This window comes from Manis pentadactyla, chromosome 5 (assembly GCF_030020395.1).
Source record: "Manis pentadactyla isolate mManPen7 chromosome 5, mManPen7.hap1, whole genome shotgun sequence".
Taxonomy (NCBI): Eukaryota; Metazoa; Chordata; class Mammalia; order Pholidota; family Manidae; genus Manis; species Manis pentadactyla.
The window spans coordinates 123,162,138-123,189,545 of NC_080023.1; the positions used below are offsets into that span (position 1 = coordinate 123,162,138).

General features: G+C 40.7%; 1 protein-coding gene across 1 annotated transcript; it reads left to right on the forward strand.

Moving 5' to 3' along the window:
• Positions 1–27,408, forward strand: MGST2 (microsomal glutathione S-transferase 2). Its single transcript, XM_036929982.2, is given in 6 exon segments — positions 1–221; positions 11,330–11,429; positions 23,900–23,970; positions 26,613–26,694; positions 27,167–27,191; positions 27,193–27,408. Coding segments are annotated over 6 exon segments (441 nt in total). The 5' UTR covers positions 1–163; the 3' UTR covers positions 27,298–27,408.

Below are 27,408 nucleotides of genomic sequence, written 5' to 3' on the forward strand. Positions count from 1 at the left end.
GTTCCAGAGCAAAGGTCACTCAGTTACTTGAATCCTTTTTTTTTTCCTTCCCCTGCTTTGCTTACCATATAAGGAAGGCCAGCACTGCAAAGTGGAAAATACCTCTGTTATCTTCCTCTCCATTTCAACAAACAGTTCCGTGAACCTGAACATTCTGTGAAAGATGGCTGGGAATGCAATCTTGCTGGCTGCTGTCTCTGTCCTCTCCACCTGTCAGCAAAGTAAGAGTTCGCCACAGTGTGTGTGTGTGTGTGTGTGTATGTGGAAGAGGGAGGGGGGTCTGGGGTTGGGGTTCATACTTGCTTCCAGGTAGCCCCAGGCACTCTGCAGAGTCATCTACTGAGGAGCACAGTGTCTCCTTCCCTGGGGACAGATGGAGAACTGGAACATTCCGGGGATTAGTTCTTCCAAAGGGGACATGGTGAGCCCTCCGAGTCCAGGGGCATCATCTGTAGCTACCACCCACAGCCCAGTTCAAACGAGTATGGGCCGGGCACTCACCTGGGGGAAGTGGGCTGTAAATATTAATTAGGAGAGTTCCAAAAGTGACAGTGTACCTGCTTGTAAACCATGGCTGTTTTCTTGAAACTTGGTCTTTTAATTAATGTTTTTTAAATAAACTGCCTGTGGCAGTTGTGATTATCAGGTTAAAAAAAATCTGCAGAAATATGAGCTTCAGATTAAGTGATTAATTCTAAATTTTAAAGCAACTTCCCACTTGGATTAGTCAATGCCCCAATTGCCTGGGTAAACAGAGTGCTTTCCTCCACAGGGGTCACATTTGAATGCCAACTTAGCATGCTAAATGAGGAAAAGTGTCTGATTCCCACCACGGTGAGCAAGGCTTCTTACCAGCTAACATATCATTTTACCAAGTGTGCTTCTAGCAGGAAGCAGGGCAGAGCTGTGTGCTGTTCATGGCACACAGGCAGCCGGAAGTGTGAAGGCAGCCCGGCTTGGGATAAAGGCCAGGCCTGCATGCACACTTGGGGTGTCTTGTCTAGCAGGTCTGTTTTGTGAACTTATGATAGTATTATACCGTAAGACATACATTTTGTGGTTTGATTCAAATCTTTTCTGGGGTCCAGCAAGATGCTCACTGCCAGCTAAAGCAATGAGTAGATCTGAAGCATGCTCTGTGCCCACCCTGTGGTTCACATCCACCTACACGCAGGCACCACCAGACCCAGTATGCCAGAGAGCAGGGCGGAGCTCCACAGATGCCTGCAGGCTGACAGAGGCTCTGTCATCCTCACAGAAACACTTCTGTCTGCTGGTGGGTGCAGGGGACAGTGTGAACTGCAACTGGGAGATGCGGTGGGTGGGAGTGGGCAGAGAGGAGAGGAAACTGGGCTGACGGCAGTTGATAGTATTAAAAAACAAAATTTGATGAGTACATTTTAAAGATCTTATTGGCTTTACCCAGCAAGTCATGAATCAGGCAGCATCCCATCTAGCAGATAGAAAGGGGTTCCAAAAGGCTATACAAAGGGAAAGACTTTTACAGGCAGAAGCGAGTAGGAACAAAGCTGTTACTGCAGAGTGGGTGGTTCGCGCCAAGGTCGCCTTCCTTCAGGGGAAGGCAGGGGTCCATCAGGTGGGCCATGTCACTGGTGTTGACCAGGTAATTCCAGACTGACTGGTTTAAGATTCCACTCCTGGGAGAGTTAGACACTGTATGTAAAGCAGGTATTAAGTCTTAGTTTGGTGATGTGGGCTTAGCCCAGGAGACTGCATTTTGGGTCAGTTGTCTCTTCTTTAACAGTGGTGGACAGGAAATGTTTGCTGATTGGGTAGAAGAGAAAGAGAGAAGACACAACTGTCTAGTTGGCATTAAGAGCCAGAATTTGCTGCTTCTGCCAAGGTTTGGTGTTTATGGAGATGGCACTCCATGTGCCATGGTAGAAACAGCTCAGGTTTGGAAGAGAGAGTATCTGGTGTCTGTCCAGTCTAGCCACTTAACAGCTGGGTGCCCCTGGCCAGCACATTCTGTCCTTCAGTCTTTACCCAAGAGAGTTCAACAGGACACTGGATGAGAAGTGCCCACTGGGGGCCTGGCCCAGGGTTGGAGCTCAGCACAGTCAGTTCCCTTTCCTGGTTGCTTCCCCACAGAGAGAAGCTTCTCCTGGCTTGAGAAGTAACCACATGGTGAAGAAGCCCAGCTGTGGAGGGGGCCATCTTGATGGGGAGGCTTCAGCTCACTCTCCCCGGTACACATAGCCAGCCCCCTGGAGAAAGCAAGGGAGAGAGGAAAGACAAGCAAAGCAAAAGGAGAGTATCACCAAGTAGTTTTTAAGCATCTCATCAGAAGGAAATACAATCGAAGGTCTCTAGGAACAGTAGTGATATACTGTTTCCACCCTCATCCTGTTGCCCCAGTGCTTGCCATGCTCTCTAAGGCCCCTGACCTGAGAGAACAGAAGGTGCTTGTAAGCTTGGGATGGAGCTAGTCCATCTGAATCTTCCTTCCTGGGGCTGAGGGCAGGCAGGGTGGGAAGTATTCCATCACCTCTGCCATTTTCTTGAGATCCTTCCTCACATTTGCTGCTGTTACAAATAGGTGCTGACCAGGTGCTCCCAATAGCCTCAGAAAGACAGTGCTTTCAAAGCTTTAGCTTATTCACAGCTTCATCCTGAAATTTAGGTTCTTGCACCATTGCCAATGTATACATCTAGGAGCACACATCTTCCACTGTTTCCAGCTTACAGGGAATAAGAAGCCTTACCAAGTTTTTTTCTCCAAGGCTGTGGAGAAAGTTAGAAGCAATGGTAACAGCAGAGTCCAGAATAGCAAAGTCCTAATTCTCCCCTCCATGGACAGATCTCCTTTTTGGCTCCCACAGGGCCCATGAGCCATTGGCCTCTCCAGATTTATGCTGCCTGAAAGGCTTTAGCCCATGATTGGAAACAATTGGTGCCTGATCACACGTGTTTCTTATCGTTACTCCAGTCTCTCAGTCTTCTGGGATGAGACTACCATTTGAATAGGAAAGACTCCAGTCCTAAGTGTTTCCATGCTATAGATATTCAGCTACGGCCATTCTGTCCTAAACCACAGTAGCAGAGGGGAAGGAAGGGAAGGAAGGTCTGCTGGGAAAGCCCTTACCAAACCTGCTTTAGTATTTACCTGCTCCTTATGAGGGGAGATAGTATTAAGTTTTAAGAGGAAACACATTACCCCTCATACTGTAACACAAGGAGAGACTGAAGCTACAAGATTGGTGTGGAAAAGGAAACTGTTTTTAAAACAGTAGCAAGGGAGAATGGATACTGAGGTATTAAAATAAGTTAGACCAGAATAGTGTTGGAGAAAACCTGTAAGGAACTGAAACTGGAAGAAATAATTTGAAGGGAAATTCTAGACCCCAGATGTTAATTATGGGGTAAAAAGAGGGAAATAAGGAGAGGGCGGAGCCAAGATGGCAGGCATGAGTAGAGCAGCAGAAATCTCCTCCCAAAACCACATATACTTTTGAAAATACAACAAAGACAACTCTTCCTAAAAGAGAGACTAGAAGACACAGGACAATACCCAGACCACATCCACACCTGCGAGAACCCAGCGCCCTGCAAAGGGGGTAGGATACAAGCCCTGGCCCTGCAGGACCTGAGCGCCCCACACCCCAGCTCTGGGTGGGAGGAGAGGAGTCAGAGTGGGGAGGGAGAGGGAGCCCAGGACTGCTAAATAGCCAGCCCTAGCCATCCGCACAAGAGCACAGACACAGTGCATGTGTGGGGTCCTGGATACTAGGGAAACAGGACAGTAAGACCTGTGAATGGGTCCCCACAGCTGTCGCCCTGGGGACAAAGAAAAGCGAGTGCTTTTTGGAAGTCTTAAAGGGACAGGGATCCCACTGCCAGACGGAAGCATCCTGGGACACTTAGTCCAGCAGCAGGGAATCTGGGGGAATCAGGGCACTCTAACCTCCTGGGCAGCAGGGAGCATGGAGGCCCTTTATGGAGATAAATAGCCTCCCAGCCTTTCCCCCTCCAACACAGCTCCACCATATCGGAGCAGCAGCCCAAGGCAGGCCACGCCCACAGCAACAGCTGAAATAAACTACATAGCGGATGGGCAAGAATCAGAAGCCCCGTCTGTGTGCAGGTGCCCAGCACAAGCCACTAGAGGTCGCTGTTCTCTCAGGAGAGGTAGGCCACAAACCAACAAGATGGGAAGTTCTTCCAGCCATCACTCGTGCCAGCTCTGCAAACTATCTCTATCGCCATGAAAAGGCAAAATTTCAGGCAGACCAAGATAACAGAAACAACACCTGAGAAGGAGACAGACCTAACCAGTCTTCCTGAAAAAGAATTCAAAATAAAAATCATAAACATGCTGATGGAGATGCAGAGAAATATACAAGAGATAAGGGATGAAGTCCAGAGGGAGATTACAGATGCCCAGAGGGAGATTACAGATGTCCAGAAGGAGATTACAGAAGTGAAACAAACTCTGGAAGGATTTATAAGCAGAAAGGATAAGATGCAAGAGGCCATTGATGGAATAGAAATCAGAGAACAGGAACGCATAGAAGCTGACATAGAGAGAGATAAAAGGATCTCCAGGAATGAAACAATATTAAGAGAACTGTGTGACCAATCCAAAAGGAACAATACCTGTATTATAGGGGTACCAGAAGAAGAAGAGAGAGAAAAAGGGATAGAAAGTGTCTTTGAAGAAATAATTGCTGAAAACTTCCCCAAACTGGGGGAGGAAATAATTGAACAGACCACGGAAATATACAGAACTCCCAAAAGAAAGGACCCAAGAAGTACAACACCAAGACACATAATAATTAAAAGGGCAAAGATCAAGGACAAGGAAAGAGTCTTAAAGGCAGCTAGAGAGAAAAAGGTCACCTATAAAGGAAAACCCATCAGGCTATCATCAGACTTCTCAACAGAAACCTTACAGGCCAGAAGAGAATGGCATGATATATTTAATGCAATGAAACAGAAGGGCCTTGAACCAAGGATACTGTATGCAGCACAATTATCATTTAAATATGAAGGAGGTATTAAACAATTCCCAGACAAGTGAAAATTGAGGGAATTTGCCACCCACAAACCACCTATACAGGGTATTTTAGAGGGACTGTTCTAGACGGGAGCACTCCTAAGACTAAACAGATGTCACCAGAGAAAATAAAATCACAACAAAGAAAGCAGACCAACCAAATACTAACTAAAGGCAAAAAATAAAATCAACTACCCACTAAAAGCAGTTAAAGGAAACACGAAAGAGCACAGAATAAAACAACCAACATATAAAGAATGGAGGAGGAGGAATAAGAAGGGAGAGAAGAAAAGAATCTCCAGACAGTGTATATAACAGCTCAATAAGCGAGCTAAGTTAGGCAGTAACATACTAAAGAAGCTAACCTTGAACCTTTGGTAACCACAAATCTAAAGCCTGCAATGGCAATAAGTACATATCTTTCAATAGTCACCGAAAATGTAAATGGACTGAATGCAACAATCAAAGGACACACAGTAATAGAATGGATAAAAAAGCAAGACCCATCTATATGCTGCTTACAAGAAACTCACCTCAAACCCAAAGACATGCACAGACTAAAAGTCAAGGGATGGAAAAACATATTTCAGGCAAACAACAGAGAGAAGAAAGCAGGGGTTGCAGTACTAGTATCAGACAAAATAGACTTCAAAACAAAGAAAGTGACAAGAGATAAAGAAGGACATTAAATAATGATAAAGGGCTCAGTCCAAAAAGAGGATATAACCATTATAAATATATATGCACCCAACACAGGAGCACCAGCATATGTGAAACAAATACTAACAGAACTAAAGGGGGAAATAGAATGCAATGCATTCAATTTAGGAGACTTCGACATGCCACTCACCCCAAAGGATAGATCCACTGGGCAGAAAATAAGTAAGGACATGGAGGCACTGAACAACACACTAGAACAGATGGACCTAATAGACATCTATAGAACTCTACATCCAAAAGCAACAGGATACACATTCTTCTCAAGTGCACATGGAACATTCTCCAGAATAGACCACATACTAGCTCACAAAAAGAGCCTCAGTAAATTCAAAAAGATTGAAATTCTGCCAACCAACTTTTCAGACCACAAAGGTATAAAACTAGAAATAAATTCTACAAAGAAAACAAAAAGGCTCACAAACACATGGAGGCTTAACAACATGCTCCTAAATAATCAATGGATCAACGAACAAATTAAAATAGAGATCAAGGAATATATGGAAACAAATGACAACAACAATGCAAAGCCCCAACTTCTCTGGGACATAGCGAAAGCAGTCTTAAGAGGAAAGTATATAGCGATCCAGGCACACTTAAAGAAGAAAGAACAATCCCAAATGAATAGTCTAACATCACAATTATCAATACTGGAAAAAGAAGAACAAATGAGGCCTAAAGTCAGCAGAAGGAGGGACATAATAAAGATCAGAGAAGAAATAAACAAAATTTAGAAGAATAAAACAATAGAAAAAATCAATGAAACCAAAAGCTGGTTCTTTGAGAAAAAAAACAAAATAGATAAGCCTCTAGCCAAACTTATTAAGAGAAAAAGAGAATCAACACACATCAACAGAATCAGAAATGAGAATGGAAAAATCACGACAGACTCCACAGAAATGTAAAGAAGTATTAACGACTACTATGAAAACCTATATGTTAACAAGCTTGAAAACCTAGAAGAGATGGACAACTTCCTATAAAAATACAACCTTCCAAGACTGACCAAGGAAGAAACACAAAAGTTAAACAAACCAATTACGAGCAAATAAATTGAAACGGTAATCAAAAAACTACCCAAGAACAAAACCCCAGGGCCAGACAGATTTACCTTGGAATTTTATCAGACATACAGAGAAGACATAATAACCATTCTCCTTAAAGTTTTCCAAAAAATAGAAGAGGAGGGAATACTCCCAAACTCATTCTATGAAGCCAACATCACCCTAATACCAAAACCAGGCAAAGACCCCAACAAAGAATGAAAATTATAGACCAATATCCCTGATGGATGTAGATGCAAAAATACTCAAAAAAATATTAGCAAACCGAATTCAAAAATATATCAAAAGGATCATACACCATGACGAAGTGGGATTCATCCCAGGGATGCAAGAATGGTACAACATTCGAAAATCCATCAACATCATCCACCACATCAACAAAAAGGACAAAAACCACATGATCATCTCCATAGATGCTGAAAAAGCATTCGACAAAATTCAACAACACAAAGGAAATTCAGATGGCCAACAGACACATGAAAAGATGCTCCACATCGCTAATTATCAGAGAAATGCAAATTAAAACCACAATGAGATATCACCTCACACCATTGGCTACCATCCAAAAGACAAACAACAACAAATGTTGGCGAGGTTGTGGAGAAAGGGGAACCCTCCTACACTGCTGGTGGGAATGTAAATTAGTTCAACTATTGTGGAAAGCAGTATGGAGGTTCCTCAAATGCTCAAAATAGACTTACCATTTGACCCAGGAATTCCACTCCTAGGAATTTACCCTAAGAATGCAGCACTCTAGTTTGAAAAAGATAGATGTCCCCCTATGTTTATCACAGCACTATTTACAATAGCCAAGAATCGGAAGCAACCTAAGAGTCCATCAGTAGATGAATGGATAAAGAAGATGTGGTACATATACACAATGGAATATTATTCAGCCATAAGAAGAAAACAAATCCTACCATTTGCAACAACATGGATGGAGTTAGAGGGTGTTATGCTCAGTAAAATAAGTCAAGCGGAGAAAAGAGAAATACCAAATGATTTCACTCATCTGTGGAGTATAAGAACAAAGGAAAAACTGAAGGAACAAAACACCATCAGAATCCCAGAACCCAACAATGGACTAACAGTTACCAAAGGGAAAGGGACTGGGGAGGATTGGTGGGAAGGGAGGGATAAGGGCAGGGAAAGAGAAAGGGGGAATTACGATTAGCATGCATAATGTGGGGGGTTGGAGAAAGGGGAGGGTTGTGCAACACAGAGAAGACAAGTAGTGATTCTACAACATTTTGCTATGCTGATGGACAGTGACTGTAAATGGGGTTTGTGGGGGGGACCTGGTATAGGGGAGAGCCTAGTAAACATAATAATCTTCATGTAATTGTAGATTAATGATTACAAAAAAAAAGAGAAAGAAAAGGGGATTACTCCCTGATAGGATAAAACTAACTGCAAATCAACAATTATTGCATGCTTTACATATCCTTAATTTTGATCTTTTAAAGAGTGTCAGATGATCAGCTATGGAATTACATTTTTCTGATAATGTTCCTTTCTCTTAAAAAGAAAAGAAAGCAGTAGGAACTTTTCCATCAGTGTGGTGATCTCCAATAGGTTCTTCACAATGGTATAAAGTTCATATCAAAGTGTGGGCAAAGGGTTTGTTTGTGTTTATACAGAGGATCAAAGCCTAATTTGGCTACCCAGAAAACGAATTAAGATATGATATGAAGAAGAACTTCCAACATCAACATTCTCTGGAAGAGTCATTCCAGAAGATGATCATCAAAAAACTTCAACAAAGATCCTGGCGCTGTTGCAGTTGTAGCTGCATTCATCCCACCGGTTCCTGGACTTGCCATTGGAATGAAGAAAGAGATATCTAAGCTGGCCTGTGCATACAGTGAAACAACAAATTTGACTGGATCTATACTGTCAGAACTCAACCAAGAATTAGGAGAAGTGCAAGTTGCAGTGCTCCAAAATTGTGCGACTATAGACCATCTACTGTTAAAAGAACACATGGGATGTGAACAGTTCCCAGGAATGTGTTGTTTTAATTGCTCTGATTTTTCTCAAACTATTCAAATTCAGTTAGACAATATCCATCATATCATTGATAAGTTTTCACAAATGCCTAGGGTACCTAACTGGTTTTCTTGGTTTCACTGGATATGGCTGGTAATTGTAGGTCTGCTTTTCTTATGTAGCTGCATTCCTATTATGTTAATGTGTGTACGCAATTTAATTAGTAGTTTAAAACCTATACATGCTTATGTTACTCTACAAGAAGATATGTCAAATAAATAATCAATCTTCCCATGTTTTCTTCCATCTACTACTTATATAGCTTTTCTTCTTCCTTCCTAATTACAACCCTTTAGTATAATTCATGCCTCATATTGAAAATTACTGAGTATCATAATTCTTCCAAGTGGTAAAGATACCTCAAGACAAATGCTGGGCATAGAAGCCACAGGGCATAAATCTGCAAAGAAATAAAAAGCTAACCTTTTCAAACAATATTGCTTCTCTCTCACTTACCAACTTTACATTTCCTTGTATGGCTCCGGAAGATGACTGGTTAGCCAGAGATGGGTAAGATTCCTTAAGGGAGGAACAACCTAAGACAGGCACAGTCGCAGGGGGGCCATCAGGTGAGAAATTGGGGATCAACAGAGGTGAGGCTTAGAACCTCACCCCCCCTTGTTTTGAGAGAAATCTTCTGCATCTGTGGATGTTTTATTGCCCTTGTCTAGCTTGGATTAATACTTAGTCTATAGGCACAGACCTGATCATCTACATTTGCCCTCTTACAGCACTAAATTATGTTTTCTACCTTTATCTTGCATCTACCTACCACTTCAGCATTTTATTTAAAATAATAATAATAATAAGGGAGAAATGTGGGATTCACATATAAATCAAGTATAAAAATCAAACGAATAATCATATCTGACCTGATTGTTTATAGTTCATGATGTGTGATCAAAACCAAAAGTTTCTGTGATGACTGCCCTTGCACTGTTCACCATGTAAGAACTTATTCACTATGTAAGAACTTGTTCACCATTTAAGAACTTGTTCATTATGCTTCAGAAGATTGGAGACTGTTGAGAATTAGGCTTGGGATTGATTAATGATTGTGCATTGAGTCCCCTATACAGAATTTTATTGTTGTTAACAGCCATTTGATCAATAAATATGAGAGATGACCTCTCAAAAAAAAAAAGAAAGAAAAAAGAAAAATAATAATAGGCCTTTTGAAACCTGGAAAAAAAAAGAGGGAGATAAGGACAGGTAATGACAACCACTAAAAGGGGATGAAGTGTGAGTCTGAATAGGAAAGAGGTTCACAGAACTAATCATCAGATGCAGGTGGTCCTGGGTCTCGGGGTTTGATAATTTAATGCATCTTCCATACAGCAAACAAACAGAAGTCCTAGTCATTTTATAATAGGGAAACTGAGTCAGACAGGAACCATCATTTCCCTGAAGTTTTCTCGCAACCTCTCCTCCTGGCCCTCCCTATCTGCAGGCAAACACTGATCTGTTTTATGTCATTGTAGATTCATTTGCATTTCTGAGAATTTTATGTAAATGAAGTTATACAGTAATACTTTTTTCTGTTCTTCTTTCATTCAGTGTAATTATTTGAGATTCATCAATGCTGTCTTGTGTATCAGTAGTTTATTGCTTTTTACTGTCAAGTAGTATCCTATTGTATGGATATATCACATATCCCACAATTTGTTTATCCACTCGCTTTTTGATAGAATTTGTGTTAGGTTCTCCAGAGAAACAGAACCAATAGAATACACACAAAGACACACACACACACATGCACACACACAGATTTATTTTAAGAAACTGGTTCACACAATTGTGGGGACTGGCTGATCTGAAATTTGCAGGATGGGCTGGCTGGCTGGCAATGTGTTCCAGCAACATCTGATGTCACAGTCTTGAGTCTGAAGGCAGAATTCCTTCCTTTGTTTTCGGGGAACATCAGTCTTTTCTCTTAAAGCTTTCAACTGATTGGATGAGGCCCACCTACATTAAGGAGGGTAATCTGCTTTACTCAAAGTCTACTGATATAATGTTATCACATAAAAAATACTTTCCCAGAAACATCTAGACTGGTGTCAGTGTGGTCTAGCCTAGCTGACATATACAATTAACCATCACAGACTTGTCCCTAATTTTAGCTATTACAAATAAAGCTGCTGGAACATTTGTGTACACATTTTTGTATGGCCATATGGTTTCATTTCTCTTGGGAAAATACTTTGGAAGGATATGACTGAATCATATGGTCTATGTATATCTAAAAAAAGCTCCTCCACATGGCTTTCTGAAGTGGTTGTACCATGTTACATTCCCACCAGCAGTGTATGAGTTCCAGTTGCTTTGATATCATCACCTGTCTTTTTTAATTAGTATGATCTGTCTATTCAATTTTAGACATTTTAATAGGTATGTAGTAGGTTCTAATCATGGCCTAAATTTACATTTTATTAATGAATAATGATGTGCCACATTTTTAATGTCAATTCCTCTTTACTTGCAGGTTATTTTGCTTTGCAGGTAGGAAAGGCAAGATTAAAATACAAAGTTACACCCCCAGCAGTTTCTGGATCACCAGAGTTTGATAGAATATTTCGGGCACAGTAAGTAATGCTTCTTCCACACTTTAGGAATTGAGGCCTGTCATATATGTACAATTCTGATTAGGGCAAATATGTGTAGAGAAGATATTCTGTTATAACAAACCACTTTTTATGGCCAAGACCTTTCTCATAATCCTAGAAATTTGAAGTATCCAGTGCAGGGAGTCTCTACCTACCTGTATTACAAATTCAGAGGGTACACTTGGCAAAAAAGGTTGGGATCTTAGGAGGGACTGCTGTACATTTCTAACTATGGCAATTTGGTCAAAGAGCCCCTTCAAGCCCCCTGAGAGTTCAAGAGCCTCAAGTTGGATCAGTTGTGCTATCCATTTTCTATGTTTTCCATATTTATTATTCTCCACTTCAAAGCAGAGGTGGCTCAGTATTATCCTCTGCCCATGAACCATTTCACCTAATCAGAAATCTATAAGAATGAGAAAGCTTTCAATTCAAATGTTATATTTGTAGTGTTTTTGATTATCTTATTCTCTGGGCCTTTTCAGATTCACACATATTGTTCCACCATGAATTTGCCTGCCTCAACATACTAGGGCTTTCTTTATATTACATTGCCCAAAGTAAGCACTTTTAAAAGCAGTTGCACATATTACCACTTATACATTACTTGGTTCTTTTCTTAACACTTTGTGATTTTTTATCTATGTTCATGAATGAGGATGGCCTATAATTTTCCTTTCTTGTGTGATCCTTGTCTTGTTTTGATACCAAGATTATACTTGATTTAAAAGTTTAAAGTGTATAATACATTGTACTAGAGGTACAATGCTATAAAGAAGCTCTCTAGAGATTACTACTCTTACTTGTAACTACGGCTTTTGCCTAAAATATAACTTTAAGTAATGTTGAACAGAATGAGTTAGAGAATTATTTTCTCAGAGAATTTTAATAAGATTGGATGAGTGTGTTCCTGAAGTTATTAGAATTTGATTGTAAAATTATCTGGACTTGATAGTTCCCTCATGAAAAAATTTTAAACTATGGGATTTGATTTATTTAATGATGATTGGACCTGTCAGGCTTTTTGTTGTATTTTGAATCACTTTGGGCAAGTCATGATCTTTGGGCTGACAAAACTGGTCTCTTGTCCTTCTATTTGCTCCAAGGAGGATTGCACAGACTATTCACTAGGCTTGAAAGTATGGGATGAATACAACTGGTAGTAGATGGATAATTTTAAGAGGTGCACAGACACAATTAAAAATTTTTTTTATTTTGTTAATCACATGTAACATGAGATCTACCCTCTTAAAAGTTTAAAGTGTGTAACACATTGTTGACTAGAGCTCAACAGCTCTCTAGAGCTGTTGTATAGCAGCTCTCTAGAGTTTATTACTCTTACTTAACTAAGACTTTATGCCCAAAATATAACTTTAAGTAACGTTGAACCACATGATGAGAAAGTCATTTCTATTTAAATTGTCTTTGAGGCTTTATGGTTACATCAAATGGAAAGTATCTCTTTGGAGCCAGTAGGTCCCACACTCCAAATTACAATATTTATTTTTCTCAGAGTATTTCATGTATGTGGTCTGAAAACACAATGAGATTAAAAGCCTTATAGAAACAAATAACTCTCCTTATTGCCAATTCATCTCCAGAGACAACCATTGTTACCCTTTTTACTACCATTTTTGGCATTTACTTCCATATTTCTAAACACTCTGCCTTCACTGTTATTTATTGATTCACAAATGTAGGCATTATCATTTGACTTTCTTTTATGGAAGAAAGAATTTTATGTTCCTCTACTTCCTCTTTTCCTTACCTCCTTCTTCCAGTAAAATTATATCATTTTGTTGAGTTAAATCAACAGACAATGTTTATATTATTATAATTAAATAAATAATGCTCAAAGCTAAGTCAAATAGTATACTATGACTTCACTTCCTTCTTGGGCAATTTTTGGTTTTACCTGGGGTTAATGATTGCTTCTTTGTTTGTTTGCCCAGTTTCATCCCCAAATCTTCAACAGAACTGAAAATTTCCTATCAGTACATTCAAATACATTAAATAATCTAGTAAAACCATTTATTTCTTTCTTAGACAATCCCTGCTGAGTCTTCCATATTTCTGCCCCATTCTGTAGGTTTTGCTTAGGCCTGTTACACAGCTGTTACCCTGGTACTTCCTGTCATCATCCTAGGAATTTTGCTTATACTTTCCTGATTTGGGTCACCTGTTTCTCATATCTTTTATTTTCCTATTTGTTAGTTTTCTCTCTCATTTTGGTGGAACACATCCTGCAGAAACTTCCTGAGAGAGGGGGAATGGCAGATCAAATTTTGAGATTTTACAGTTCTGAATATGCCTTTATTCTGCCTCACACTTGATTGATGACTTGGTTAGGCATATATTTCTGTGTTAAAAATCCTTACACTGAGAATTTTGAAATTATTCCTCTATTCTTTTCTAGTTTCCACTAATGTTGTTGAGCTGTTTTGTGTTATTATAATTCCTGATCCTTTGTTTGGAAACTGTGGACACTTTAGGACTTTTCCCTTGTCCCAGTGTCCTGAGATGTGATGGTGGTATGCTTGCTCAGAGGCATTTGTCTTCACTATGCTGAACCCTAGAGGAGGCTTATTCACAGCCTGGAAAATCATGTCCTTCTGTTCTAGAATATTTTTTTTAATATTATTTTTTCCCCTAATTTCTTTTTCATTTTTCTCTATTCTTTCATTCTTAAAATGTGGATTAATTATATATTGACCTCCTGGACTGTTCATCTAGCTTTCTTTTATCTTTACTTTTTAATCTTTTTTTACTTCTAATTTTTTACTGATTCAAACAAATTTCAGATATAAATTTCAATTCCTAAGTACTAACTTCTATTCTCTGTTTGTTCTTTAGGTGTTGTTCAATCATGCCTTTTTTGTTGCATGGATGCAATTTATTCTCTTACACCTGAGGATTTTAATGATTAAAAAAAAATATTACTGGGTTATCTTTGTTTCTTCCAAGTTCCTTCTTACTTGTCTATTTTGGCCTTTGCCTTTTTATTATTATTATTATTTTCTCATTAAATATTTATTGACCACTTCTATATACTAGGCACTGCAGTAGCTTGGGATACATCAGTGAATCAGACAAAGATTCTTGCTCTCTTGAAGTTCAACTTACAGCCAAGGAAGACAGAAAATAAGTAAGCAGATAATATTATAAGAAACTAATATATTATGTAAGAGAGTGGTATTAAGAAATAAAGAAAAAGGAAAGCATTATAAGGGAGTAGGGGTGTGTTGTTGTGGGTTGAGTTGGGGTGGGTTGTGATTAAAAATAGGGTGATTGGTGTAGGTCCCACTGAGAAGGTGGCACTTGAGCAAAGCTTAAAGTAGGTGAAGGAGTTAGCCATGTGAATGTGTACAGAAAATGTTCCTGAGGCAGAGCGAATAGCTAGTGCAAAGGCACCAGGAATGTGCTTGGTGGATTAGCAAGGGAGTCAGTGTGGCTGAGAGGAGCCAACAGAAGGTGACAGGAGGTAAAGTCGAAAAGGTAATGGATGATCATGTAGGGCCTTGAAGGCCATAATAAGGGCTTTGGCTTTTACTTGGAGTGAAATGGAGAATTGTTATAAGGTTTTAAGTAGAAGAGTAACATGATTTTATGAAAACATGACCTTTTGAAAAGGTCACTGTGTTTTGCTGAGAATAGTCCATGAAGGCATTGGTAGGAGCAGAAAATTCAGTTAGGAGGCTACTGTGAAAATCCAGGTGAGAGAATGGTGACTTGAACCAGGAAATAGCAGTAGATATGATAAGAACTGGTCAGATTCTAGATTTATTTAGAGGGTAAAGCTGATAGAATTTCTTGACATAATAAATATAGAGTGTGAGAAGAGTTAAAAACAATTCAGATTTTTGGCCTGAGCATCCTGAAGGACAGATTTGTGATTAACTGAGACAGAGAAGGATACAGGAGGAGCAGTTGTGGGGGAAGACCAGGACTTTCCATTTTGACATGTGTCTGAGAAGTGACTTATGCTACAGCTAAGGAGAGGGTTTAAGCATCATGTCTACTAAACTATTCAGATTGTTTGTTATTGCATTATAAACTGGCTAATACACTGTTGTTTACACATCCAAGTGGAGGTAGAGCATGTCTACTAAACTACTCAGATTGTTTGTTATTGCATCATAAACTGGCTAATACATTGTTGTTTACACATCCAAGTGGAGGTAGAGAGTAGGCAGCTGGATATTCTAATCAGCATTTAGCAGAGAGATCTGAACTGGAAATATTAATTCAGGAGTCGCTGAGGATGAGTCTCATTAAAGCCATGAGACTAGATGCAATCTTTAAGGGAGTGGGTATAGGTAAGGGAGAAAGAGGACCAAAGACTGAACCTCGAGCCCTTCAGCCTCAGAGGGAAAGAAGACAAGGGCAGAGCAAAGAGATCTGAGTAGAGAGATTAAGGCTTTACTCAAATATCAGGTGATTTCTTGATTGACTCTCTGTGCAAATTTAAGAAAGAGGCCTTAGAGAGTGAAGTGGAAACTCTGTGTGCATGGGCTGACCTTACTGAGTGGGCAGCTTCACTAAGGGTGATTGATCAGAAGGCAGCTTTCTTCTGTGGGTCCCAAATGTCAGCATCTGTAGTTGATCTTCCTGGAACGATATAGCTTCTCTAGAGAAAACCCTGAAACTTCCTGCGGGGTGGAGGGCATAAGGGGTGACGGAGGGAAGTGAGGGGTGAGGGAAGAGGATGGTACGATAAGCCTGATTTCTATTGTCTGAGAGGGTGGTGGGTAAAGGAAAGAAGATTCTTTCACCTGCAGTAAGTAGGTTTGCTGTTTTCAGTACAGAATTTTACCCCCACCCTTAATTGTTCCTGGAGCCCCACAGACATTCTGTGGTTCAGTTTCTCTAGACAGTAAACCTCCCATTGCCTCTCAATTCTCCCCATTCCACAGAGAAAGGGCCTCATGCTCTGAGCCTTCAGCAGTCAATAGCATCTAATGAGAATGTGGCATTTTATTTTGTTCTGTTTTCATGGGATTGATTTCTATACTTATCCTTTATTTAGAAAGCAATACTCTTTTTGCACTTATGGTAGTGATATAAAATTTCATTTTCCATAATTTGTTTAAGTAAAAAGAATAGTTGATTTATAGAAAAATAGTAAGTGGTATAGGGAGAGGCTAAATTTTTGACAGTGATGTATTACTACTTGAAGTTTGGGAGAAGCTACTACTTATAAAAATCATCAAAAGGAAATTCCACATCTCCCTACTTTGTCTTTCATGATCCGAGAACTTGCTCTTGGGAAATACTGGGCTTCCAGGAGGCTAAACCCTTGCATTACTTCTGGTTCTACATTCATTTGCAGAGTTTCCACAACTTTGAACTTCTTCCAAGTTATTGCTCTCTTTCTCCCTCCTCTTATATCTGGACTACTCTTGTTTTAGGAATAAAGCTGGATATCATTTCCAAATATGTCTCTTAAGTTACTGTTTATAAAGTAAGAATACAAGCCCAATTTCTCTGTTTGATTAATCACAGCAGAACAGAGAGGGGTTACAAAATAAATAGCCAATAATTGAGGCAGGGGGGCAATTTGGAGCTGTTTTTAAATGCCTGTAAGGGCACAGGAGTAGTGGTCTCTCTGAAGGATGAATGGGAATGGCCTACTTCCTTCCATGCAGTTTTTCTTAGATATTCTGCAGTATTAACCCAGTTCTTGCCTTAGATTCTAAGGTTTAGGGTAAATCTGGCCAAATCAGATTAGATTCATTGCTAGTGAAGCTGTTCCGACCTTCTCTGAGGTAGATAGGGCTAGATCTCTGGGATAACCAGATCATTCCAAAGCCTAGCTGGCTACCTCTTGTCTTGAAGGATAGGCTCTCTTGAGCTCTGCAAATTCCTGAGAGGGAAGCACTTTCTTTTCTGGCTCTCCTAGATCAAAGCATTGAGTCCCTGCAGCCTCCCTTGAAAGCCTTATGGGCTTAGCTATGACAGAAATGCCTCCTTTCCCCCTACCCTTTTCTCTGGCTGTTTTGCCCTAAGTATAGCCAAGAAGCCCAATGTTGTGGCTAATTCTTTCTTTAAGTGGAACTTAACATTGCATAGCAATCACTGCAAGGTCCCTCTCACCACCACTGAGGTACCTGTTCCTTGTTTGAGGGTTGCCTCAGGTTGGATATTCATTTGCCAAGCAAATATGACTATCTCTAGAGTTTTGCAGTCTTTTGCCAGAATACATTTGTTTTTGTTTTTGTTTTGTTGAAGAACATTACGTTTACTAGGCTCCCCCCTTCACCAAGCACCCCCCCACCCCATTACAGTCACTGTCCATCAGCGTAGTAAGATACTGTAGAATCACTACTTGTCTTCACTGTGTTGCACAGCCCCCCCATGACATTTTTTTAATTTGTGAAAATAGTAACCATAATTTCACCAAGAGCTATTCCTTCATGTTATTGCTAAGTTCAGAAAATTCTATCTAATTTGAGTGCCTGATCCTTTTAGATTAAAGACCTTTATAAATCTGAAAAGTACATCCAAATGATCAATTGATCTTGTTGCAATTTAAATACATTTCCTCTGATTCTATCTTCAGTGGAAGAGAAGAACAGCTGTTGGCCTCACTCTTTCATACACTTGAGGACCACATTCTGTATTTTGAGGCTAGGTAGTACTAACTCTTTAGCTTTCTTTTTCAATCATTAAAAAAATTTGGTTGTTATCTTTAGACTAAAATTTTTCATCTTATTTCTAACACTGGAGCCTAGAAATGTATGTAGTAGTCCAACAATGGTTTTGTCAGGAAAATTGCTTCTTGCTTAGTCCCTGTTAATGCACCCCTGTTTGCTTAATGCTCAGTCCTTCAGTTCCTCTGCCAGAGCTAACCTGTCATAAGGCATGAGTACCCAACCGGGAATCTGAGTATCCTTTAGAAAGATTAACCTCTTCATACCTTACTGTAGTTCTGCAATTTTATTAATTTTTTTTAGCAGTTTCACTAACTTTTCATAGTCATTTAGTATTCTAATTCTGAAATTTAGAAATTAAAACTGGTGACCTTAATGTCTATCTAAAAACTACAGAGAAAAGAAAAATTTACAATAATAATAATTTTTTGAATATTCTTCAACACCAGGATTACAGTAATGTGGCTCACCTACTTTTTTAGTGAGTATACAAAAGTTAAAGAGAGTAAATGCATGTCCATTTTTATTACAAGTGTACCTATCTTAGACATTAGCTGAAAGCACAAGATGTATTTATCCATTAAGTTATAAAGCGCTGGGGATCTCCAAGATGAGAGAATGACTACATGATGAGTTCTTCAAATTCTGGTATCCTCATTCACAAACCACCTGTGCTAGTCAGCTTGGGCTGCTTTGACAAAACATTGCAGACTGTGTGGCTTAAGCAACGGACATTTGTTTTCTCACAGTTCTGGAGGTTGCAAATCTAAGATCAAGGTTCTAGCTGATTGAATCTCTGTTGAGAGCTCTCTGGGCTTGCTATGTCCCCACAAGGCCTTTCCTTGGTTATGCGTGTATGGGGTGGGGACACAGTTTGTCTGCTGGAGGAGCTCCCTGTTGTTTCTTCTTACATGGACACCAACCCTATGGGATCAGGGCCCCATACTTCTGACCTCACTACTTCAATTATTTCCTTATTCCCAGTTCAGCCACACTGAGGGTTAAGACTTCAACATATGAATTCTGGAGGGACACTGACATTCAGCTGTGCCACGACCAAACAGCTTCTATTACACAAGCTAGGTGATTCTCACATAGTGAGGGGCAAGAGGCAGCCAGAATTTGGATGAGCCGGAAACCTCACTCCCTCATCTGCTGATCCTATTCCTTAGGAGCAGGACCAGGGAAGTGCTCATGAGATTGGTGCCCTCCTGCCACCAGCTCCCTCTGGTGTTCCCGCACAAGGATTACTTGACAAGGAGCAAATTAGATGGTTATGAATACATACAAAAAGATGAATTCCAGCAACCTTTCATCCTCAAGCCTTTTCTGAGCATGTTAACCTGTTGCCCTTACCCCCAGACAGTGTAATGATCCAAAGCCTTCTCAGGGTCAACTCCAGCAGACCAAGACCGGGCCATCTGTTAACAGGCAAGCAGCTCATGGCTGTGTGCAGCCTGCTGCTTCAGAATGGGTCACCAAAATGAAGGAGAAAGGAAAAGGAGCAGACAAAAACTTCCTACAAAATCTCCTCTAAGTTGCCTGGGCTGTTTTTTATTTTTGAAACATTAGAAATGTTCTATGGGTGGTTAGATTTTCCCCTTTGGCAAATGGCTTAGCTTTTCTATGAACAAGATTGTTATGAGCAAAGTTTCCTGTTGTATAGTCCTTAGAAATCTATCTATCAAATAGCAGACATCTTTGAAAGTGTTTAAGCTCATGGGGCTGCCAAGTAATGTGTACATAGTGAGGGTCACATGAATGATCTGCTGTGGGGGTGAGGAGAATATTGGAGCTTCTGTTTATACTTATTCTTAAAATCTCATCCTTAAATTTCTATTTTGTGTGTGTTTTGTAATGTGTATGATATTCTTTCCCAGTCGATTGTATTGTCTGTGCTAATGATCAGCCCCAAATTCCCAGTCTTTTAACACAATGGAAGTTTCTGTCTTGCTCACGCTGGGTCCCATAAGGGTGTTCCTGGCTGGGTGGCCTTCCACATGATTATTTAGAGGCCTAGGCTCCGTGCATCTAAGGGCTGTGTCCCCATCTAGGTCCTCAGAGTCCCCTCCACTCCCCCAGTGCATGGGGAAAGGGAGATTGGCATCCGAGCTACTTAGCCATTTAGTTTAGAAGTGACAGATTTCACTTTCACTCACTTCCATTGGCAAGAAGGTAGCCCACCCAAATCCCAGGAAGCTGGGAATGAAGTCCCTAACTGGGCGGTTCCTGTCAGCACTGACTCCACACTGTCCTTGTCAGCTAACTTTCTATGCTTCAGTAGGACGTGTGTGTATTTTCATGGAGTTTTTCAACCATTAGGGTTATGCAATCAAAAAAATTTTGAGACTAGTGTTTTAGGAACTGCCAGATTTAGGGCTGCCAGGCCAAAATTTGATTCCTTTTTTTCCAAAATGAGGTGCACTTTGCAGTACACTTAGTGACTGACACAGGGCCCAAAACAGTACTCAGCTCTTGGACTAGCCTCACTGCTGCCAGCCTTCAGATCCAGGTGGGTCACATGTCTTGAGCACCACAGCCCAGCTCCCTTGGAGATGGGGGTGGACCATGAGGGGTTTCAGCAGATTGAACTACTCAGTTTCCGTGGGCTCCATCAGACCATCCTTTAGGGTGACCAACTCTTTCCAGCTTGCCTGGGACTGTCCTAGTTTTAGCACTCTGTGTCCCAGGAAACCCCTCAGTTCCAGGCACACCAGCACAATTTAGCTGGGACTGTTCTGATTTAAAACTGAAAATCTCATGTTCTGAAAACCTTCTCAAGTCCAGGTCTAACCAGGATGGTTGGTCGATGTAGCTCTAGGGGGTAGGGTGTTCCCAGCCCGGGACAAATTCCCTATGAAACTGATGAAACCTAAGTAAGTTGAGGGAAAGGGTAGGTTGGGAGAAACCATTTTTATTGCTCACAGCTTGCTAGGTCCTTCTCAGTCTGTCTCCTCCAGCCGCTCCTCAAGCTATGCTGCCTTAGCGCGCTCTCCTCTTTCTTCCCCGCCCCTTCCGGGAGGAACTGCATTGGCGGGTTCTTGGTGACTGGCAGATGCCAGACGGATTATGTACCAGGAACGGAGGGGAGGAGAGAATGGCTGTTACCTCTCCACCCCTTGCCCCTGTACCACCACCCCAGGCTGCAATGATAAACACCTATTGATATGTAAATGAACTAAGACCAGGTAGGAAATTATGGAAATTTTGCCATTTATCCCATAGTCACCCTACTGTCCTTCCAGCAAAGACTCTTTCTGTTATTGTCCTGGGATAGAATTTAAGACCCATGGTAACATCTGCCTATAACAAAGGAGAAGTTTTCCCTAAAACTTTTTATGGGAAACTGAAATATGTGAAGAGCACAAGATTATTGTGCAGATGACTCTAACCAGGGAATGAGGAGACTCGTTTTCCCTTGGTGTGGACATACAGGAAAGGGGACAGTCTATCCATAGTCATAATCAACTACACCTTCTGTTACCATGCAAAGTGAAATTGACACAGCTGCTACCAGCTGTTTTCTGTCCCATTTAGAGATTTTTTCTTGAGGATCCCCTGTGTAACAAGACCGGGTCCATTTGCCTTCATGTCCAAAAGAGACCACTAATTATTTTTGTTTTGATTTTCATGTCAATGTAACTTATTAGTCAGTGATGGAATTGTTAAGAACGAATATTCAGAGTTTGGCCCCCTTGAGTCAAACAGTGTTTATTGACAACTTACTATTAATATCAAGCTATCCTGGGACACATCCAAACATGGACCACTTAACTGTGGTGGCAAAAGACATGGTCACATGCTGGAGAGGGTGGAGGAGGTTATAATGAGCAGGTAGAATGGGATTCAAGGTATTTCAAGGCCAAGCTATACCTGGTACTCTCAGCATGCAGCAGCAGAGAAGACAATCAGCAAACAGCAGGGCCCCAGGACGGGTCATCAGAGAATTATTTGCAGTCTCTGAAAGATGATAGAAACAAATGGACAAAGCCTCATGTTACAGGGATCAGGGCTTAAGGCAGGTTAGCAAAAGAGAGACCAGGAGAAGAGTACAATGAGCATATCAGGGTCATAAGGTCAGGGTAAGACCAACAGTGACCAACTGCTTATAGGGAATAAAGGAGCTTATTTCTTGGGAAAAGGGGGTAGTAAAGAGATACAGTGTCAAATTCTTCATGCTTTGCCCTCCAGGAGCACAAGTGCAAGTTACATTCACATCCTTGCCTGAATCTCAAAGGCTTGTAACCACCCCTGCTCACCCAGGCCCTCAGCACCCCCTTCCCTTATCTTCTTGGTTACTTCCTGGAGCCCCAGAGGATGTGCACAGGGGTACAGCTCCTGCTGGCAATCAATTTAAGGGGAGGGGGTGCCACTGCCCTGCTGAAGTCCTCCCCCAAATCCTGTGGATCTGGTAGATACAAGCCATTTGGGCTCTGAGAGCTGGGTGTTTGGGAGTCCCAGCTTTAAGGTGGAAGTATTAAATATTGGGGTGCTAGATGTATGGTCCTCAGGGAGAAACTGGTTGTTGAGGATTCCCTCTTGACTGAATGGTGCTTGTGCTGGGGGTGCGTTTGTGGAGACAGTGTCTCTACCTTCCCTGCCCACATTAGTGTGGGTATTTTCTCATTGCCACAGTGTGTAGGACTCACTCAGCTAGTGCCTGAATTTCTTTCAGAAGGAATTGCTCTGTGTGTGGCTGTACACTGGTGTGTGTGTGGCAGGAGGAATGTTCAGGAGCCTCCTGTGTCACCATCTTGGCCACAAACACAAAACAAAACACTTTTGTTTTCATTAAGAAAAAAAAAATCACTCATGGTGACCTGGGCTAAAAGACTCAGGCCTTCAACAGTCACTATCAACTATTTTGGGGTCAATTGCCTCATAACCTTAAGTACTCAAGCTTTAAGGCTGATTTCAGGAAGAATGTGGAATCCTTTGTAGTCCTATGTGCTGTGATGCTTCCACCAGGCTCAACTCAAGGCCTCATCACAAACTACATTAAAGTTCTTTCTGGTTGTGATGTTGTCAGCAAAGAGTACAGTCAACCCAACCAAGATCACCTGGGGGTGTAGCACAGGAAGGAGGATGAATATAATTAATATTTTTCCCTTTGCTGGGTACAGATGAATTAATTATAGTTCACAGAGAAATATTCTTTTTTGCTTAAAAAAGTAACAAATTTTCCACACTAGTCTTCTATGAATAGAGGCAGTTTGACTTTACATTAGGACAGAGCTTTGGAATCTGGAGATGACACAATCTACCTTTGATTATCTGTGAAGTATCAGTCAGCTCGGGTGCTTAGGCCTTAGTTATTTCCTCTGTAAAATGGGAATGAAATATGCTCATGTATTTATATCAGAAGATTTTGGGGAAATTACTTATGATTATTTTTTAATGTGTTGAATAACTCAAGTGGAAAGCGGTGGATGTGAGGGAATTTGGGGGAAGAAATCCAGTTAATATGAATTATTTTCTGTGTCTTTAGATAAGAGGCTTATCTTAGGCTTAGAATTGGGACCATATCAAAGCCTGTCTTTTGGAAAAGAGCTCTATGATTCATTTCTGTTACTGGCAAGTTACACGTAGGAAAATGACTCTTGGCCCTGCTCTGAGCTTTAAACAATGTTTGGGTCCCATCTTGATAGACTCATTTGACATGTAAGGACATTTAAGTTTTTAAAGTAATTCTTACATTCTTTTTATAAGAAGAGATTGGACATTTGCCTCTACAAGAAAACTCAATGCTTTGGTGTATAGTTTTCTCATAAAATAACCCAGGTCTTTAATTTTTTCCTGCAGACAGAACTGTGTGGAGTTTTATCCCATATTCATGATTACATTGTGGATGGCTGGATGGTATTTCAATCAAGGTAATCTAAAAATGCAGTCAATTCTGTTCTAATGATGACTACAGTTTTTAGAACAATTAAGGAGCAGTCACGCAAACATTTAGCTATTGATCCTGAAAATTATTTTAAACAAAATAAGCATGGTCTATGTGCCTCAAAGATCACTGTGCTGCAGAGAGGGTAACTCTGGCTTCTTCCCAACTTAATTCAGTAAGTTTTTTTTTTTAAAAACCACTTTGGAACAAACTATATGCTGGGTGCTCCGGGATGAAAGCAACATGATCTCGTCTTCAAATCTGATACTTGAATTCTAGTTTCTCTTCAGGAAAAGAACAGAGTTAACAGTTCACCCTAATTACTATAGCTAGTATTTATTATTTATTGGGCACTCATTATGTATAGGTACTGTTTTTAAGGTGTATGCACTTATTATCTCATGTGCAGGTTTTTTAGGGTTAAGCACCTTCCTGTGGGGTAGGTGCTATAATTAATTCCTGTTTTACAGATGAGGAAACACAAGTACAGAGAGGTTAAGTGATTTGTCTAACTTAACATTCACCATTGTAGGAGAAAAGTAGCTTTCAAGTACAGAGCAGTGTCTATAGTTATTTGTCCCAGCAACCCATGTACCTTTCCTGAGAGTTCCCAGGGATGTAGTGTTCCTGTATGTAGCAGCTTGAGTAATATCTGCTTTCTGTGGAACTGGGGTATCTTTACCCAACCCCTGCCTGTCCCTTTAACAGGGGGTCAAACCAGCATCACCCTGCTCCCTTTTTTGGAGAAATTAAATCAGTTTTACTTTCCAATAACTTTCATTGCCTCATTTGTGTCTGATACTTGATTGCTCAGATTTAAATAAAGCCACATGCAACTACTTCCAACCTCATCACCCTCTCCTTGTAATTTTTATTGTCAATCGAGGAACTTCAGATAAAATGCCCTTGAGAGAAAGACTTCTTTATTCCAACTCGCATTTTTGTCCCTTAAGGGCATGAATGAAGGAGGTTGTTCCTTGTCAGGTAAGACCACATTAATGACTAATAAGCAAAGTGCATTTGGTAATTGGACTCAGTGTCTGCCATTTGACCCTTTGGATTTCACTGTAATGGGCTGAATGAGGCTGTCTGCCTGTCAGGAAAGGATTTCTTAGGTATCTTCTTGTAATTTTCTTCTTGTCCTTTCTCATCCAAAGTTAAGTTGCCTGTTAACTGCCCTGAACAGTTCTCATGGGCCTCATGGGAAAAGTTCATTAGATATGGAGTTTCAAAACTGCAGCATCCTCAGAATCTCCCCACTTCCTCAGGTGCCAGGTGGCCCTACCTCACGCCTCCTCTTTTGGTTTGGCCCCCTTGTTCTTATCCTTCAGGCCCCCAAGCAAATGTCATCCCCTCAGAAAGATGCTCCTCCTCCAGCCTCCGTGTCTCATCCCTCTTCATTGCCTTCCCTGCACCTTAAAGTCTGTCATTTTCTTCTCGCTTTTCTTTATTATCTCTGCTGATAAACTATAAAGGCAGAGAGCTTGTATCTATTTCACTGCTAACCCCAATCCTTGGACTAATACCTGGTATGTTGACAGTCCTAGTTTGCATCAATGAGGTGCTGAGGTGCTGAGGAGGAAAGAGGGTTCCTAACGTTGGGAAGATAGTGATATTTCTCCTTGGACAGGATGGCAGAACAGCACACCACATTTTACACTTCTTTTAGGTAAAATTTATATCTAGTGAAATGCACAAATCTTATGTGTACCATCTGATGAGTTTTGACAAATGTGTGCGTTTGTGTGACCCAGCTCCCTGTCAAGATGGAGAGGCAGAAAGTTTTCTTGTGCTCCTCCCAATTAACCCCTTCTAAAGGCAAACACTGATCTGATTTTTGTCATCACAGTTTAGTTTTGCCCCTTCTAGGACTTTACATAATTGGAATCATACAGTATTTCCTTGTGTGTAATGCTTCATCCATTCAGCGCAAGGTTTCTGAGATGTTCATGTTGTTGCAAGGACCCGCTTCTTTTCATTGCTGAGTGGTATTCCACAGTGTGATCATTGCAGTCTGTTTTGACATTTTTTTGTTGATAGATTTCTGGACTGTTTCCCGTTTTTGGCTGTTACGAATTAAGCTGCAGTGAACATTCTGTACAAGTCTTTTTATGGATGTGTACTTTCCTCTTCTTGGGTAAATATGTAGGAAGGGAATTGCTGAGCCAAAAAGTACGTTTGGTTTTATAAGGAACAACCAGACTTTTTCCCAAGGTCGCTGTACTATTTTGCATTCCTGTCAGTAATGTTCTGAGGATTCCAATAGCACCAACATTTTGTAAGGTCAGTTTTTTTAAGGTTTAACCATTCTGGTGGGTATTATCCTATAGTGGGTTCAAGTTGCTGCTTGTTGATATTGAATGAGGTTGAGCAATGTTGAAAAAAATTTATCTGCTTATTGGTGCATCTGTTTCTCTTCATATGTGAATTGTCCAAATATTTTGCCCATTTAAAAATTAAGCTGTTTTCTTTTTCTTGTTGCTTATTGAATTGTCCGGCTTCTCTATATATTTTGGGCACAAGTTTTCTGTCAGATGTACATTTCATGAGTACTTCCTTAAGTTTTCACACCACCTTTTAGGAGAGAGAGTGCCATCATATTCTGTATCGTGTATTTTCTCTCTATAGTGTTTGCTACTTGTCTGGGTCTGGTGTACATATATGCCCGTCACCAGTATTTCTGGGGATATTCAGAAGCAGCTAAAAAGAGGTAAGAATTCAAGAATTGGGTGGTTAGGCAAAAAGGAGCAGGGTGGAGTCTGAATTAGTTTCCTGTTCCTGGGAGTATTAACAGCCTGTGGTAGTGATTGCAAAGCGGTCCATGTTGCCTGATGTCAAATCTTACCAGGCCGTATGCAATTAGCTGTGAGGTGAGAAAATGCCAGTATGAAGAATACAGTGTGCACAGCATGTGCACTCTCTGGCCACCACACTTCTTAAATTCCTTGTAGAAATTTTGCACTATCTCCAAAAACTTACCAAGGAAATAATCTTGCCCAGCATTGATAATCCTTTGAATGTCCAAAGGAGCCAATTAACCTATGTGGCTCAGCATCCCCTCTAATTTGGGTGGAGAATCAAAATATTCAAATGACAAAAACCTGGGCGTTCTGGGCAGTGTCAACAATGAGCTTCATCACCGTAGCCGGTTAACCTCTCTCTCTCTCATGTCTGCCCTGCAGGATCATGGGTTTCCGGTTGAGCCTGGGGGATTTTGGCCTTGTTGACAGTCCTAGGTGCCCTGGGGATTGCAAACAGCTTCCTGGATGAATACCTGGACCTCAATGTTGCCAAGAAACTGAGGCACTTCTAACTTTTCCCCCTCCCTTTGCACAAATGCTTGCAGAAGCTCTTTCCACTCTGAAGGTTATGTGGAGTCACTTGTTCAACTTTTAAAAATAAAAGTATTTTGTTTTTCTTGAAA